We start from the raw sequence: 18084 nt of genomic DNA, 5'->3' as shown, positions 1-18084 counted from the left end.
AGTGCTGTCCAAAAGAACAAATTCTGTTCCTCAATATCGAAATCCTCCTTATTTACAAATAAAATATACAAAAATGGACTCAGGATACATCAACATTTTTTGGCTGAAAATGGTCACAAAGGCACTTTTGGTTTTCGGGGGACAAAGAAAAAAAGGCCAAAATTTTGGAACAAAAAAAGATGAAACAGGCCTACAATGACAGGTCACAATCTAAGAGTGTACCAATAATTTTATTGCTAATGAAAATGAGCAACAGGGATTGAAAACACTGTCTGTTCCTTTTGCTCTCCTGTGCCGGTCAGCACAGACGCGTTCAAACAATCTGAGCAGTGGCAGAAAAACAGTGGACATATCAGCTGTGTGGAACTATTTCATGGTTTCTAAGGGGGCCATTAGACAAGAGATTTATAATCACTGTTCATGCCACGAATCAAAAGGAGGCACAACACCCAAAAACTTCTCCACTTCAAAACACAACATCCTGCCCGATACACAGAAAACAACACAACAGAAGCAGAAAAGAAAGTCACTGCTAGCTGACACTGTAGTCAGTTTTTGAAATGACAAAGAATGGATGACCAACTGTTCTCTGCTGTTGAGGACGCTGGTCTTTGTGGCACATACACTAGCTTATGTACTGTAATAATATTTGTAATTCACATAACTTGTTTTTATCTATCATCTACTTTTTCCAGTTGTCGGACCTGTGATTCCTAATTTTGGCCAAGAATTTTCATTTCAGTGCATCACTAACTCCATCACTTATTTTCAGTGAACTAGATTATTCCATGGACATATAGGGAACATTTTTTATGTCCTCGCATATGTCCTAGCATATTTCTACTTTTTGTATAGTTCTATTTACAAGTGGCTAATGTATGAAGGAAGCAGAGAAACCATGTGCCTGTCTGTCTGGATATGTTTGTCCATTTTTTACTGAACATTTTAAAAAGTTCAGCACAGCAATCAACAATTTTGTTAGACAGCAAATCCCGGTGTGAACTCCTTCAGCCAGAAATACTACACACAGTCCAGTATATACACAACTTTTCATTATCTGTGATAAACTTTATCCACAGTCAGTAGTGATCCTTAACATTTCCCTTATCCACCACTAGCACAGAATGTTCTACCAAACAGGCCCATAGGTTTTTAGTGTACACCTGTGCACCTGTGGCTACTGTTCTGTTATGGCACCTGTTCTACATGTCCAGTGTAGATACAAAAACAGTGACCCATATGTACCTTCATCTAAAATTAAGAGTGCTGATCTTCAGCAAAGTTTTCCCACATTCCAGCTGAGCCACGTCAAAGTACAAGGTCCACTGATCACACTGATCAGCCTCCCTACTGTGGGACAGTAGTCTCTTGGGAAAACAGACTGAACCTCAGTCTCTTATCAGCCCCAGTTTCCTCAGGGCCTGCTTGCGTTCTTCCCCATTCTTGCTGTGTGGGGTGAACACCACACTAATCATACCATGGGAACGGGGAGTCTTCTGCGAGTCTGTGCTTGGCTGAGTTGATGGAGGTATGGGGGAAGATCCAAGAGACCTCCTGACATCTGGTTCTCTGCTTGGATCAGAAGGCAGCTGGTCAATGCCAAAGTCCTTGCGACTCCCTGCAGAAGCAGGTCGAGGTCGGCTCTTTCGTAACTGTCCGGGGGACAACTCCACATTAGTCTTCTCTTGGCCTGTTGAGTGAGAGGAATGGTCAGCTGTGACACTTTTAAGGCCCTCACCTGGTCGCTCCAAGGATGCTGATTTGATCTCAAAGGGTTTTGGACTCTGGCCCCTCTGGATCACCGGACTTTCTCTTCCTCCTTTGACAGGGTTTGGACTTGCAGATAAAAGCAAATCTGTCTTCCCTTGCACATCCACTGCTGAATGTTGCTCTGCAGGTGTAGACTGAACTTGGGCTGTATCCCCAGTAGGTAGTACTGCTGAAGTGCTTGTGTTAAAAGGATGAGGTGGAGGGATTCTTTGGGGTGGACTAGAGTTGAGGCTGGGGCTGGAGTCAATCTCATCAGCCTTCAACAAGCCCAGTTTCTTCAAGGCCTCCATGTGCACCTTCTGTGGGTTTGTCATCATACGTTCGCCTGGCGAAACAAGAGAATGACCAGGCCCAGAATCTTTGTGGCTTTTAAGAATGATGTTGGAAGGGAGTTTCTTGGGTTTGGGGGCCACAGCTGGTGGACTTTTAGGTTCGCTGTGTTCTACTGCAGTACTAGGACGGCCATCTGTACATGAAACAGGAAAACTGGCCTGGTCTGAAATTCTCTGGCCTGGTGGTCGTGCTGCAACTTCCAGTGCTGCTCCAGGGGCTTTCTTCTGTGAGGCCTTTTTACGTAACTTTTCCAGTTCACTAGGAGACAGTCGTCCTCTGGAGGGTGGAGTCACTGTGCTTTGAGGTTTGTCATCCTCAGTCTGCCCATCAAAACCTGGTGGAGGGGCAATTGTTATGCTTTCTGGAGGTGGTAGAGGCTGTGGCTGATGTTGTGGTTGGGTTTGTTCTTTGTGTTGGTCTTGTGGTTGAGGCGGAGATTGTGTCACGTCTTGGGTTTGGGGTTGTAGTTGGGCTTGGGTTTGAGGTTGTGCTTTGGGTTGGGCTTGGGCTTGTGTCTGAGGTTGTAGTTGGGCCTGGGCTTGGACTTGTGTCTGAGGTTGTAGTTGGGCCTGGGCTTGGGGTTCTGCTTTGGATTGGGCCTGGGCTTGTGTCTGAGGTTGTAGCTGGGCCTGGGCTTGAGGTTGTGCTTTGGGTTGAGCTTGGGTTTGAGCTTGTAGTTCAGCCTGGGCCTGAGGTTGTGCTTTCTGTTGAGCTTGAGCTTGACTCTGTTCTGGTGACTGTGTTTGTAGTGGAGGAGGGAATTCTGGCTCATCCATAAAGTCTGTCGGAGGCGGAATCAGCTCTATTAGCATCTCAGATGTACCACTCTGGCGCTTCTGGTCTGGTTTGGGAAATAGCTGGGACTTAGTAGGACCGTCTTTAGTTTTAGAGTTGTTGGAAGAGTTGGCCTTAACGGGAGGCTCAGGTATGAAAGAAGGTGGCAAGTCAGCCAGCTCCTTTGATTTGTCAGCTGTTGGCTCAGGGTTTAGAGATGAATGGGCAGGATCATCTGCAGCAGCTAGCATAGCTGGTGGATGGTGAGAGTTTGATGGAGAGCCATTAGGTTCATTAACTAATGGAACTGCTTTTTGTTCAGGTGTGCTGACTTCAGCTGTTTTTTTCAGAATTCTAGCACTGCCATTGGCTAGAATTAGTGGAGTTGGCACAAGCAGTCTATGTGATTTACAGTCTTTTCCCAAAACTTTGTTGGGATCATCGTGGAATGGTACCTCTGAAAGACAAAAAAAAGATATAAAAATGCAAGTTTCAACTTTAAAATATGAGTTAATATAAAAAACAGGTAAGGAAAAACATTCCGGGCTAACTTCTAACTTGCTCTAGCCCTACTGGTACGCACCCTCTTGTTTGGTTTGGCTAACAGGGCTAAGGTGGGCCACCTTGGTTGGCTGACTGCTACTCAAGCGATCGTGTTCATCATTGGAAATGCCACTGTCGTCTTCTGCCTCCAGAGATTCGATTGTCTCCTCCAGGAACATGAGGCACGCGCGTTCCTCAGCTGAGAGATGCTCCATACTGTCGTCACTCTATTGCATACCAAATAGAAAGAAATAGAAGTAACTCATTTATAACTGACACTGATTTATTTGTAAAGCACTGTTAGCAGCACTGATGCTGACAGCCATGGAAAATTTGTCGTAGTGTTAAACCATGTTTAAAGCTGCACTGTACGTTTTTTTTTTTTGTTAAAAGTGAAAGCAGCAGGAGGAAAAAACACACGAAAATATGCTGTCTGTGCATGTAAAGCCTTAAATAGTTATTTACAAGTCAGAGGCGTCGGGTCAGATTTTGTGGAAATTTTAGGACAATGTCTTTACTGGTCTGGCTCAATGTTTAGGTCTCAATTGCAAAATCAGCACTGTGCTGATGAAGGTAACCATACTACATAATTCACTTACATTCTGGGAAACATGTAATTTATCATGTTTTGACTGGGTTTTCTTTGAGTACTCTTTCACCGCGTTCACAATTATCAGATTCACCTGCTCAGGAAAGGGGTCTGAAAGTATAATCCATGTGACAAAATGTTCCTCCACACATTGCGTTCATAGTGCAGCTTTAAATGAAAAAACACAATCTAGGTTGTTAAGGGTCATAGATAATCACTCTGTCTACAGCATGGCATAAGAATCCTGTGAGTAACTTGCATTTTGTTAAAAAAGCATGTTTATTCTAACCCTAAAAGCCTTCCTGGGTATGAGATAAGTAGATCATTACACTAGATAAGCAATGTCTTAATGTTTCCGTGTTCCTCTTGTTTTTGTTTTTAGGGTTTTCGTTTTACCTTTAGTTTGCTTTGTAATTTCCTGTGTGGCTTTAAGGCACAGGATGAAAGACAACAAGCCAGTGGGAGCAGATCAGAAAGCCTGATATTTGACTTTCTCACTTTCCTGATGGAATGACAAACCAACCCACTCTTCATAACACCACCTCTCGACTCACCTTCAGACTGCAACTGGCCAGTTCAGCCAAATTTTAACATTTTACACTGACTATTGCTTAAGACATCTTAGGTTTGATCCCAGCTAATGGTAAGCACTTTAAGTTTCCCCCAAGGCACTGTCACTGCAGTTACAGTAAAGCTAGTTGCTTCGGGCAACAAGTGTCAAGTTACTGACAAAAAAAATAAGATTGATCACACTGTTTGATAAATGCCTACTTATCAGCGTGTGGATGGTGTAACTAAATGTTTCTTCTCCCACTCACCTTCATAAAATGCATGGAATGATCTGCATTTTTCTTAGAAAATGAACATTCTTCACACTGTAAAAGCCACTTAAAATGAGTTTACTCATATGGCTTTTAAAAAAAAACACAACTCCCTAGTCTCATTGGAATTTTAATGTAGCAGGAAATAATTACCAATTCAAATGTGTTAAGGCCTTTCCAATAACAGATCACTGTAAATAATTACAATTGGGACCACACAAAGTACGAGTCTTGATACTCACAAAGCCAGAGTTGATGCTGACCATACTGTCACTGCTGCCTGCACTGTTCATGCTGACCAAAGGTTCCATGGCAACATTGCATGGCCAGGTGTCACTCGCTGGCATTGCACATGAGGAGCAATGATGGCTGGAGTAACACCTCCAGGAAGCTCTGCTGTCGCCAGGCGAAATGCTACTCTGTGGGACGAAAAGTTCACAGATGTGAGAGTATGAACAGGATTTAGGCCTTTATCTTCAGGCATCTTTGTGCTGTTAGGTTATGCATCTCTTGACCTGCTGGTCTAATAATCTTAATGGGATGTTCACTGCGAGCATTAATTTTCAGTTGTATACAAAGTTTGTGCACCCCTGCGCAAATTACGTATTTTTTTATTTTGATTGTTGCATGTGCAATAGTTTAGACACCCTTCCAGTTCTAAGCCACTGGCTGAGGATCTGAAAATGAAGCTAACTGATGCCTACAAAGCATGTACTAAAAATTAGATATCAACACACTTCCAGCTCGCAATTTCCACTATCAGAAATATCATTATGAAATGTCAGTAAAGGAGAACTGTGGAAATCAAGACAAGATCTGGAAGACTCCCATATGACAGCAAAGGACCTGTAGGAATGTTTAGCTGAAACACGAGTGGTGGTGCACCATTCTACTATGCCGTGTTGCTTGCATAAACATGATCTGCATGGAAGCATCATCAAAAGGAAACTTTACCTATGACCTCATCACAAAAGCCAACATTTGTATGCAAATATGTAAAACATCTAGAAAAGCCATTCTGGACTGATAAAGTAAAAATGCAATGCTTTGGTGATTGTGGTCAAAGTTATGCTTGAGGAAAAAAAAGGAGCAGCATCTGATGAAAAGAACACTTTGCCAACTGTTAAGCATGGGGGTGGATCTATTATGCTTTGGGGTTGTGTGGCAGCCAGCTTTTGTAATGGCCCTCACAGTCCCCTTACTTGAACACCTGTGAATAGATCTTAAACATGCTGTGCATGCAAGATGGCCCAAGACCGTTCTGGTTCCGCAAAGAAGAGTGAGAGTTCTTGTGTAAATCTAACAAAACACAGGCAGGAGTGTGACATCTAATTTTATTCCATTTTCACTTTAGAAGATATTGTGGAACTTGCCATGGTGACAACATTCCTAAGGTTCTAGAGACCGTGGAATATTTTCACTCCACTGAGGGCTAACCATTAACAAAGTAAGCTGAGGAGGCTTTCAAAACTCTACAGGACAGCTTACTAGCTGTGAATACGGCCTCAATCCACCTTTGACTTAAATGAATTACAGCACAAATAAATATAGAGGCCTCAGAATCTGGACGTGTCGCTGCAGACTACGCCCTGACAGGGAAAAACAACAAAAACATGAAGATACAGCTTCACCCAACTGTGTGATCTCGGCAAGAAAGGTTTACAGATTAATCTTGGCACTGAGGCACAGTGAAATTCCGCATACACAGTGGAACTACAGCAACACAATGCTGCAAAACAAACCCATCCACTATGCATGATGTGGAAATAAAAGCTTGTCTTCATCATTTCTTTACAGCAGTGGCCACCAACCCTGGTCCTGGAGATCTGCCTTCCTGCACAGTCTAGTTCCAACCATGATCTACCACACCTGCTCCAGCTAATTAACTACTCCAACATCAGAAGCATTAGCATTATTTAGGGAGGAGGCAGCATTTTAGATCCAGGCTGGAACTGAACTCTGCAGGAAAGGAGATCTCCAAGAGAAGGGTTAGGGACCACTGCTATAGAACATGTAAAGACAATTGCTGATGCAATTAATCAAATAATAGGTCTGTCATGATCATGAAATTTTGGCTAATGACTAGTTGTCAAACAGTTGCGGTTCATTTTCTTTTTGTTCCCTGTATGCAGCTTTAAATGTACAAGCCTAAAGTTGCCAAATTAGCTGATTAGCTATCTGTCTAGTCTTACATCGTCAGACGTGACTTCAAGAACAAGAACATCTGGGGACAACCACGAGAAATTTTAGGGTTCATCATCAACACTATCCAACGGAGAACAAACCTCGTTGGCCCATGGGTGTAACGTAAGTTAGCATGACTGAAAATTCCCTTAAAAAACTCATGCAGATGTATGTTGAGGACGCATTACATGAGGTACAAATAAAAATTACATCTTGCAAGGGGAAAAAAGTTCTGTAGTTAACAACAGCGTTTCGCTAGCTAGCTTGTTTGGTGTTATCACTTGTAGTCCAGTTGTTAAAAGAGCACTGACCAGAGGAATTTGGCGGTGGGCATTAGAGGGGGTCTACTCTTGTTAGCGGCACATTTTGATGCAATTCCTCTTTCCTGGCCATCAATATTTTCTCACAACTGATGATAGAAATAGCTCGAGCTCAAATAAACAACATTGCTCACCGCTACCCTCTAAAGGTATTATAACGCTGGTCAGAACTTTACTCAACCCATGAGGTGTGTCATTAAATGAATAGTTTCTTTAATTTATATGCCTCAATGCAACAGATGAAAATGTACTCAATTCAAATTCTGCAAGATGTAACTGTGAAAGCTGTGGAAAATAAATGCAGTCAGCTTATATTACTGCAATCAGCTCAAATAACTGCGATCAGGCAACTATGTAATGCTTGTGACAGGCCTATTTACTAAACTCAATCACTTGAATGAAAGCAAAAATATTTAAGGAGATAATTTGTGCATATTTTAAATTCTTGGTAAGAAATAGAGCATGATAGACACACCACTGTGCAGTTTTTCCCCACTTTTTACGTTTTAAATGCGTGCTTTAATATTTTTTAAATGATTCTATATTTTTATATAGTTTTCTTATATTTATATAGTTTTCTTTCTTCCATATTTTTCTTCTTAGCTTCTTCTTCCATTAAGGTATTTTGGAATATCTGAAAGGCTATGCATGGTTTGTTAAGTCCATATTTATTGTCTGGCCTGATCTAGATGGATTATCTAGATTACTCTATTACTAATTTCCTCAATAGTGACGTTCACAGTAAAGACCTTGTTAGAAATAGGAGCTACTGTAAATGGGTCAGTTAATGCAACAATAACAACATTAACAACACTAATCACTCTATATTTAACAGATCAAGGGCTTAATAATTAGCTGCTGACTTAAATTAGGCCTTCTAAAGAAAAAGCCAGCACCATCAGCTTGAATAACCAATAGCTCGAGTATAGCGCATGAGAGACTCATAACAGCTGAATCGCTGTTCGGCGTAAGAAACTTCAGCTAATCCAGGCCTCCAGAGCAGCTGAAACAGGGAGAGGACGGCTCTGAGGCACACAAACATGCATGAATAGCAATCATTGTTCATGTGGGGAGGTTTTCAAGTTGTTCAGCATACCAAAGCTTCAATCTCGCCTCGTTAAACTGTGCTAATTGCAAGAGCACACACGTCTCGCTGGGCGTATGGAAGATACACAAAGAGGCCCACGGAGTCCTCCCTGTAAACCTGAAGAGCCAGTAGGCAGGGCCTGGGCCTACACCTGCACTCACACAGGCTTAATCATATCTGTCTTTGAGTGCCACTGTGCTTAGCTTTGATGCAGCGAGAGTGGACATGTGGTCTGACGTCAAAAAGAGAAACACTGTCTGGATATTAAAATGCCTGGTTGCAATGGAATCTATTACGCTGTGTCCAAATCAGAGTACTACATACTACACATACTAGACTACTTCAGATGAACATTCTGCAAGTTATTAGAGCTGCAACTAGCTTATGATTATTTCAGTGGACTAAGTGACTATTATTTGATAAATCTACCAATTTATCACCAAATCCACCAATCGATTAATGAAATACTTAGGTCTTCTGCTTCTGTTTCCAATCACCTCGCTTGCAACAGACCTCTGTAGCTGTGATGTCACTATGTCGTTTGCATCATATCTATACTAGCTCCATATGTAAGCTGGATTTCTTTGAAAAATATTTTTATGATTTCTCAGAGAAAAGCTCGGACCTGGTGAAAAATGAATGGTATTTTTGTTACTATCACACCGTGTGGTAAACAAAAAGGTATGTACATTTACATTGTGCCTGAATTATGAGGCTGTTAAGGAACAGTCCTACAAAACGTTGCTGCACACTGAGCCAATATCACAATATGCTTATTGTCGCGGCTTATAAACAGCTTTGCTTGCTATTATTTTTGGGTTTGAAAGTGGGAATGCATCATATCGCAATGAAGTTCTGCTGCTGAAGTCGACAGGCATGTTCACTTAATACTAGATTCGTTTCCATATACGGACTGGGTAGCGAACAGTACACCGTCATATTTATTGCATGTATTTATTATTCTGTATACTTATTGTCTGGTATACTGCACTCATTTCACACCGTCGTGTATCTGCACTGGTGCTGCTGTTGAGTGCTGCACCATGGGGCCTGAAAAACAACATTTCGTTCCAATGTATTCAAGTTACACTGAGGAATGACAGACTACTTGACTTTAACAATGTTTCCACACTACATAAAACTCCATGTAAAAAAAAAAAAACAAGGTTCTTCATGGAACCAGAAGTGACTCTTCTATGGCATCGCTCCAATGAAGCCTGTCTGGTGCTGTTGTTTTTAAGAGCACACATGTGCCTCGGCTGACTGGACTGGTCAGTTTGGTGTGTGTCTACTGTAAATGATTGTCCAGCCTTGATGGCTGCCCTTGATACCCAAGGACACATACTTCACATTCTCCCAGCCTTTCATCATGTTGAAGTACATCATTTCCAAAGGGCTGCTTCTTCTGACTCAGATTAAACCCTCATCCTGAAAACTCTCCACGCAGTTTTAAGTGCCGAAACACCTTTGATGTTAAACTTTAGTCCAGTACTTAATCTGCGCTCAGGTGCCGAAGGGCTGATGTGTTGACGCATGCCAAACAGAATAACCGTTCAAGGAGATAATCACCTAATGTTACACACTACTATAAGTGGAATGTCACATTAGTGGGCGTGTCCTCAGTCATGTCGCAATCTGGCACCTCTAATAATAATTATCAAATTATATAATTGTGTAATAAAGTCACATGTAAGGCGCGAACACATTGATGTGCAACTAATTCGGATAAATGTGTGAGAAAATAAACAAACAAAAAAACTGTGGTGAACGGTTCATGGGTTTGGGGTGGTGGTTGGGGGGGCGTTTCTTAGCCTACCTTTCATTAGACTAAGCTTCAACTTAGCATGGTCCTGCATCTACTCTAGAGTTAGGGTCCATCTCAAAATGACTTCAAAAAGTGCTGCTGCTGTTGTTATTAAATCTGTGAGTACATCTGCCAATTCTACCGGGAACATCACTGGACCTGTGTCCAGAAGCATGAGCTGATATACTTACAGAGATACTACTACTACTAATAATAATAATAATAATGATGATGATAATAATAATAATAAAAACAGCTTTCTGCTTTTCTCAGTACTGGTTTTAACGTGCCCCCATCCAGCTGGCCTTGTTATGTATGTGGCCCTTCTGGCTGAAATAGCCATAATTTCGGGAAACCCACATACATTCGCACCATGAAGAGCACATTAAACTGTGGGAATGTCCAGCATGAGTAACCCGCTGTCATGTATGCATACAAACAGCATCAGGACATCAGCATGAGCTCTCCAGTCTGATTTCAGTCTGATCTGACTTGCTGAAACCAGGTAGACGTCTTCTGAAGGGGAAATACACCCAATAAACGATCTCTAAACAAGCCATCAACGCGACTTTGGTCTTCCAAAGTGATGAGAATGGGTCTTTATTACTGCAGGCGAACGCAGCTGGATTAAACCACTCCCTTGATTCCCCTTCTCGCTATCACACATTAACTCAGCTTCTGCAGGACACCTTCATGTGGACCTTAAACTCTGTGATCAAGCATAGGACTTACTACTGGAATGATCTGGAACCAGCACGCACGCTTCAGACTCACATACAGTGACATGAAGAAACAGATCTGAAGGGTTTGGTTACATCGACACTGTGTGTAAACAATCCACTGTGGCTTATAATGAGCTAACAGTCGTACAAACACACTGGAGTATCCATAACATGTTTCCGCTATGAATAAATATGAATAAACCAGATTTGTGATGTAAACAACACTAGCTTTTCCTATTAGACTCTTGCCTGTGGGTTTAAACACAATTCCTGCCCAGTAGAGGAGAAATAAACTGCCTATACATTCTCTGCAGAATGATAAAGTTTTGAATTAGTATATCAAAATAATGACTTATTTTCTTAAAACACTGGCTTGCTATGTTCAAAACAATGACTTGTTAAGTCAACATCATGACTTATTATCTAGACATAGTTACTTTCCTGAAATTTAATGACTCATTATTTCGACATAGTAATGCAGAAAATCATTTTAAAAAGGTCATTATTTCCACATACTCCAGATTCCAGGAAATATTTCAAGAACATTTGTCATTATTTTGAGATTTTGAGTCAACAATGAGAAAATAAGTAACTATTTCCAAATATTAAGTCAACATAACGAGAAAATAAGACATTATTTTGAAGTATTAAGTCAACATTACAAAACATAAGCAATTGTTTTGAGATATTAAGTCAAATATGTAAGACAATGTTATTTCGAGAAACCAAGTCGATATTTTGAGTAAAACAGTCATTGTTTTGAGATGTTATGTGAATATTTCGAGAAAATAAGCCATTTCGAGATATTAAGTCAATATTTTGAGCAAATCTGTGTTTGTTCAGATATATTAAATTCAGTATTTCGATACCATTAGCCATTATTACGAGATATTAAGTCAGTATTTCGATAAAATTAGACAGTACCTCGAAATACTAAGTCAATAGTTTTGACCTACTGCTGCCAGAAACATAGAAGGAGAAAAATGGGACGATATTTCCTCCTTTCCAAATCAGGAATATCAGCAATGAGCTTCCATATCTAAAACGTAAACATATGAACGGAGACAGCTGTAAACCCTGAGCTGTTTACTTCCACTCTGTTGAACTGCTGAACATGACCGCGCTCATTTGTCCGTTTTAAGGTTTATTTTGAAAGAACTTCTTCAATCTCAGAACAAAATACGAGCGCACAGCTCAAGTCAGCTGAGTATCTTCTACTAACTGCGAACTTTTGAAAGAAGCTGAAGTTCGAATTGTCGGTTCCACCTTAAACGCTGCCGTAGTTCTATTCCGGCAGTTACGCTTCATTGGAGGCACCACAGTGTAACAGCCGCGCCGTTTAAGGTGGAGCGGAGAGTTCGAACAAGAAGATGAACAACTTCAGCCTCGAAACTGTTCCACCTACAGGACTCCATTTCAGCGCTGACAGTAAGGAACTCTTACCTGTCAAAGGCCAAAAACACGTGAACCGAGAACCTTTCGTGTCCAGTCCAGTCCAGAACCGCTCACCTCACACTTTGATTCACCTGAGAACTACCACCGCTCCACCTGCCTCGCGCACTAGTACACGCGTTTCAGCCAATCAGACACAGCGACAGGCAGCTGGAAACGACTGATGGACGCCACCAGCCAATCAGAGACGGCAACATAGAGTTGGCGCTGATTGGTGGACACCATCAGCCAATCAGAGGCGGCGACACGGAGCCGGAGCTGTGGTTTTGAATAGCTGAGAGTTCAGCAGCAGTGATTTAGCTGTTTGCTATCTGAGTGTAACGCTGTCAGTGACAGGCGGAGAATCTGGGTCGCGTTTCATTTCCCCCTTTTCACTTCTTTGAGTCTAATGGTTTCACATCAGTGTCATTTTTACCTGCACGACACTTCAGTCATGTTATCTCTTATCTTCTGTCAGTTTGTGGGAGGCCTTTGCGCTTCCCTGCACTGTGAATAATCATATCTATGGAAATATGTATTTTGCATGATGCTGATTTGCGCTTATTAATAGATTAGTTCTCTATTAAAAGAGCTGTAGATGCAGAAACTAACCCAGCCACAGAAAAAAAGATCTACTGATACAACAGTAATGCCAACGGCAATTACAATAGCTCTCCTTTCCTGTGTCGTATTCTTATAATACCTTTATCATACTGAACACATTGCACGGACATGTTATTCCATTCCATTACACTAACATGTTATTCCATTCCATTTCACTAACATGTTTTTCTATTCTATTACACTGACATGCTATTCTATTACAGTACACTGACATGTTATTCCATTCAATTACACTGACATGTTATTCCATTCCATTACACGAACATGTTATTCCATTCCATTACAGTGACATGTTACGCCATTCCATTACAGTACACTGACATGTTATTCCATTCGATTACACTGATGTTATTCCATTCGATTACACTGACATTACATTACATTGACATGTTATTCCATTACAGTACACTGACATGTTATTCCATTCCATTACACAGACATGTTATTCCATTACTTTACACTGATATGTTATTCCATTACAGTATGCTGACATGTTATTCTGTTCTATTACACTAACATGTTATTCCATTCTAACATGTTATTCCATTACAGTATGCTGACGTTATTCCATTCCATTTCACTAACATGTTTTTGTATTCTATTACACTGACATGCTATTCCATTACAGTACACTGACATGTTATTCCATTCAATTACACTGACATGTTATTCCATTACAGTGCGCTGACATGTTATTCCATTCAATTACACTGACATGCTATTCCATTACTTTGGCATGTTATTCCATTACAGCACGCTGACATGTTAATGCCAATCTATTACACTGACATGTTATTCCATCACATTACACTGGCATGTTATTCTATTACACTGATATGCTATTCTATTACACTGACGTGTTATTCCATTACAGTATGCTGACATGTTATTCCATTCCATTATACTGACATGCTATTCCATTACTTTGACATGTTATTCCATTACAGCATGCTGACATGTTATTCCATTACATTACACTGACATGTTATTCCACTGCATTACACTGACATGTTATTTCATTACACTGACATGTTATTTCATTACACCGACATGTTATTCCATTACACCGACATGTTATTCCATTACATTACACTGACATGATATTCCATTACATTACACTGACATGTTATTCCATTACAGTACGCTGACATGTTATTTCATTACACTGACATGATATTCCATTCCATTACACCGACATGATATTCCAATCCATTACACTGACATGTTATTACATCACATTACATTGACACTGATAAGGTATTCCATTACAATACATTGGCATGTTATGCCATCCATTACATTACATTTACATGTCATTCCATTCCAATACACTGACATTTTACTCCATTACATTACGTTGCAGTATGTCAGCTCCCTTATGTCAGATATTTTGTGCAAAAATTTGCTGGATAAGAGAGAGTTGTGTTCTATTTATTTTAGTTTCTTATTTTTTATTCTAGTCATTTATTACTTTATTTAATTACCTTTATGTTTTTCTTTTTGTCTTAATTTAAAGTGACACTCTGGCCAAAACAGAAAATGTAAACATTGCTAAATCTGTTGCTAAATCCTACATACTTTTTTTTTCAATATATAATTCCAAAGTCCTTTTTGCTTTCTTGTTGAAGTGTGACCTATATTCAGATCATTCCTATGTAAATTATATTTAACCATAATACTATAATACAATAATAAACACTGTACAAAAAGAAATACTTTAACATCTAATCTGTCCATAGAAAAACAAATAATAACAACTGAATCATCCAGTGAAATACAGTGTCCAGTCTTTCTTCTTACAAAATTTTCCACATCAATCCAAAAAACTTCATTATAGGTATACTGGACAAACAAGTGGACACTTGTTTCCTTGTCTATCCAACAAAAGGCAGAGGAATTCATTAATGTCATTAATAATTCTAAATCTCACTAAAACACTTTTAACAGGCTTTATATTGTGTAAGATTTTAAAAGTCACTTCCTTTATTTTCTTTTTCATACAATATTTATCACACATTGTCCATGCTTTATTCCAGTTTACGTCCACAAATACAAAAGACTAATATGGTTGTTCATGAATACTTTCATTAGATATGATTTTCTTACTATATTTGTTTTTACATTCATATTTAAGGATATCAGTTTTAATAAAGAGACCATTCCCTATGACTTCCCTATGACATCCATATCTCGATGAACCCTTAAGACGCTGTAACGTTTGTTGAGGAGTGGCATTGAAAGCTATAGCGTATTCTTTGGTTGTGACTGGCACTCCAGATTTATTAAGAAATTCACTATATGTCAACGAAAAAGCCATCATACTCACTGGTTTAAACCCTCTACACCCTCTAATTGTGTGTCTTGAAGAGGAGAAGGACTAGAGGGGTTTTGGGACTGAGACAAAGGTGGACTGTTTGAAAGTTATTAAGTAATTATTAGCGTCTACATTTCCTTATCATTGTGAGGGGGGCTCCCAATGGTTGTATGCTGTATTTGTGCAATGCATGCTGGGCATTGTAGTGAAAGAACATGGATGAAAATAAACGTATAGCACCAAGGTTTCTGCTACTGTTAGGATGTCGAGCTTGTAACAATAGAGGAACCCTTTTGGTGCTATATAGAACCATTTTCAAAAAGGTTCTATGTAGAAATATATTGCTGCTGTTGAAACAAAACCTCTTATCTCCATTTTTGTCATTCTTCAGTTTTTGACATAATTTGAAAATACCTGTTGCCCTTTACATTGTGGGTAAATTTCATGAATGGACCAAAAGAAACGGCCCCAAAGGACTTCTGGTTCCATTGACTTACATTAAAAGTAGAATATGTTTTTTCCTTCTCCTGTAAAGTTACCATGATGGAGATATGATGTTTTGTCTCATGGATCTAAATTTCCTTTACTAAATAACCCTTGACGAACCATGTTTTTTAAGTGTGCAGATTCTATTAGATCAAAAACTGATTGAAAACTTAAACAGAGATTAAACAGAGATTAAACAGAGATTAAACAGTAAAAACGTGACTCCTAACAACCACCTGAAACACCTGGTAGACACCAAAACTGTCCCCATCAGAATAAAACAGCACTTAAAGCTTTCATCTTTGAGAGAGAGGAGAAAATCAAACTGCTTCAGATCTGAAAACATCCACAGGTGTTTCTGTCCATCCTTCCACTGAGAGAAGACAACTCAGCACTATGGGTCTGAAAGGATGTGTAGCTGTTCAAAAAGACATTACTGAGAAAAAGAAGAACGTTTCAAATCAAAGAAGCTGCTGGTGCTCTCAGAACAATGGACTGACCACCCCAGAGTCCAGACCTCAACATCACTGAATATGTTTGGGATTACTCCGACTGTGAGAAACAGAAAGTGAAACCTCTAAGACTGCAGATTTCTTTGAAAAACTGAAAGCGAGTCTCCTGAAAAGAATGGAAGCTGTAATGATAATGAATGAATAACTTGAACTTAATAGCCTGTTTGACTTTAAATCACATGAAGGGTCTCTGACCTTTACACAGTGCTGCATGTGGATGGTGTGGCACTGCTGAGGGTAAATCCAGGGTATTTTTCCCATCCAGAAAGCTAACAAAGGCAGAATCCAGGATGCAGATATTAGAAAGGGTCAAGTGTTTTGCAAGAGCACGAATGAACTGCAGCAAACAAAAGGGTTAGATTTAGAGCAACTGGCGCATGGCAACGTTGACATTTGGCCGGGTCATTTATTAACTTTAGATGAAGACTTCCTCCCCTGTATTTACGTAACGTATCCCAATCTGTCTCATTCCTGTGGGGAAGTACTGAGTATAGTGAGCTTGCAATGTGTACATTTGCCTTTACAGCCTTTTAATGTTCATCCATCACTCAGAGTGATACTTTTATTCGCCCTGGCTGAGCATTGTAGCTGTGTCACCTTGTGAGATCACACATTACAGTAAAGGTCTTACCAAATGCAGAAGAAGAAGATGGTGCCAGCCAGACTGGCATGTTTTTTTGAGCAGGCCTAGAGGTGAAAAATGAAAGTTTATACCACACTGAAGGCCACCAGTCATCTATTAGGAATGATGCATTGGATTTTACATTTATTTTGTCTGGCACATTGAAAAAAGCCTCCGCAGAACATACCACAGCATATAACCTCAGTAGTAGCATTTTTGGCCTCAAACATAACTTTTTCATATCAAAGAGAGTTTTTTATGGTTACAAAGAAAACATTTCTTATCAGAATTAAGCATTTGTTATATTTTTGGCCACAGGATTTGGCTCCATGCTGTGAATTGTACTTCAATAAAGCAATTTAAGGAAAAGAACCTGATCCAAAAGGCTGTGTTAGATCAGCAGAAGTTGTGTGGTCTTGTTTTTATTAGACACGCAGTGTTAGTATTTATGTATTGGAGTGGGCGACTAGTCAAACCGGCTCAAGAAGATGTCAGTGCCTTACACCGCATTCCCTCAGCCTATTTAAAAAAAAGTGAACCTGAACTTCCTCCACTTTACCCACACTACCTTGCTTTACCCTGTTCATGAGGCTTATTTTAAATGGCCCATATCCAGAAATTAAAGAGTTTGATGTCATTTGTAAATGTTGTTAACATTTCAAAAACTCCATTCATGGAAACTAAGTCTGTTTTGAATTCAACGTTTATGTGCTGCCAGGAAAACTGATGCATTTATATATATCTGCATATTCAGCCTACAGCAGATTAGCCCTGGCCACTCACGCTGAAGTTAGAAGAAGTGTTTCCACTTGGAGGGAAGCCAATCAGAACGGAGAACGATTACAAGGCACACTAGCCTGTTTAATGCTAAGAGATAAAGAGAGGTTGATCCTGTAAAAATGAAGTATGACTGTTTTTGGTACATAAAACCATAAAAACATCATTAGGGAAGACCAGGGAGAAAAAAAAAGAAAAGAAAAATGTTTGGATATCGGCCCTTTAATGTATAGGCTGCCAGTGCTGGAGTAAACCATGCTTTAAATGTTAATTATACACTGTATCTAACAAATATCAATAGTAATTTTAAGTATTTTTTCCTAATCTATTTAAACTGCACAGAATAAAACAGCTTGATGAGCTAACTCGTT

At 39.8% G+C, this 18084-nt stretch overlaps 1 protein-coding gene across 1 annotated transcript; it reads right to left on the bottom strand.

Annotated features, from left to right (window-relative positions):
* Positions 1-214: 214 nt before the first annotated feature.
* LOC118822581 (specifically androgen-regulated gene protein) lies at positions 215-12511 on the bottom strand. The gene is made up of 4 exons (XM_036591725.1): positions 12391-12511; positions 5073-5249; positions 3461-3647; positions 215-3334 (listed from the first exon to the last, which is right to left on the bottom strand). The coding sequence occupies exons 2-4, from the start codon at positions 5175-5177 to the stop codon at positions 1389-1391; spliced, it is 2238 nt and encodes a 745-aa protein (XP_036447618.1). The 5' UTR covers positions 5178-5249; positions 12391-12511; the 3' UTR covers positions 215-1388.
* Positions 12512-18084: the final 5573 nt, after the last annotated feature.

Source organism: Colossoma macropomum, unplaced genomic scaffold (genome assembly GCF_904425465.1).
Source record: "Colossoma macropomum unplaced genomic scaffold, Colossoma_macropomum, whole genome shotgun sequence".
Lineage (NCBI taxonomy): Eukaryota > Metazoa > Chordata > Actinopteri > Characiformes > Serrasalmidae > Colossoma > Colossoma macropomum.
This window is presented reverse-complemented; position numbering and strand designations above follow the sequence as displayed.

Bases quoted from the DNA above. Each gene is read 5' to 3' on its own strand.
- LOC118822581 (XM_036591725.1), bottom strand. From the start codon at position 5,177: ATGCCAGCGAGTGACACCTGGCCATGCAATGTTGCCATGGAACCTTTG. The intron at 3,648-5,072 runs GTGAGTATCAAG...GGTATGCAATAG, and splicing joins TCAGCATCAACTCTGGCTTT to AGTGACGACAGTATGGAGCA. The intron at 3,335-3,460 runs GTGCGTACCAGT...TTTGTCTTTCAG, and splicing joins TAGCCAAACCAAACAAGAGG to AGGTACCATTCCACGATGAT.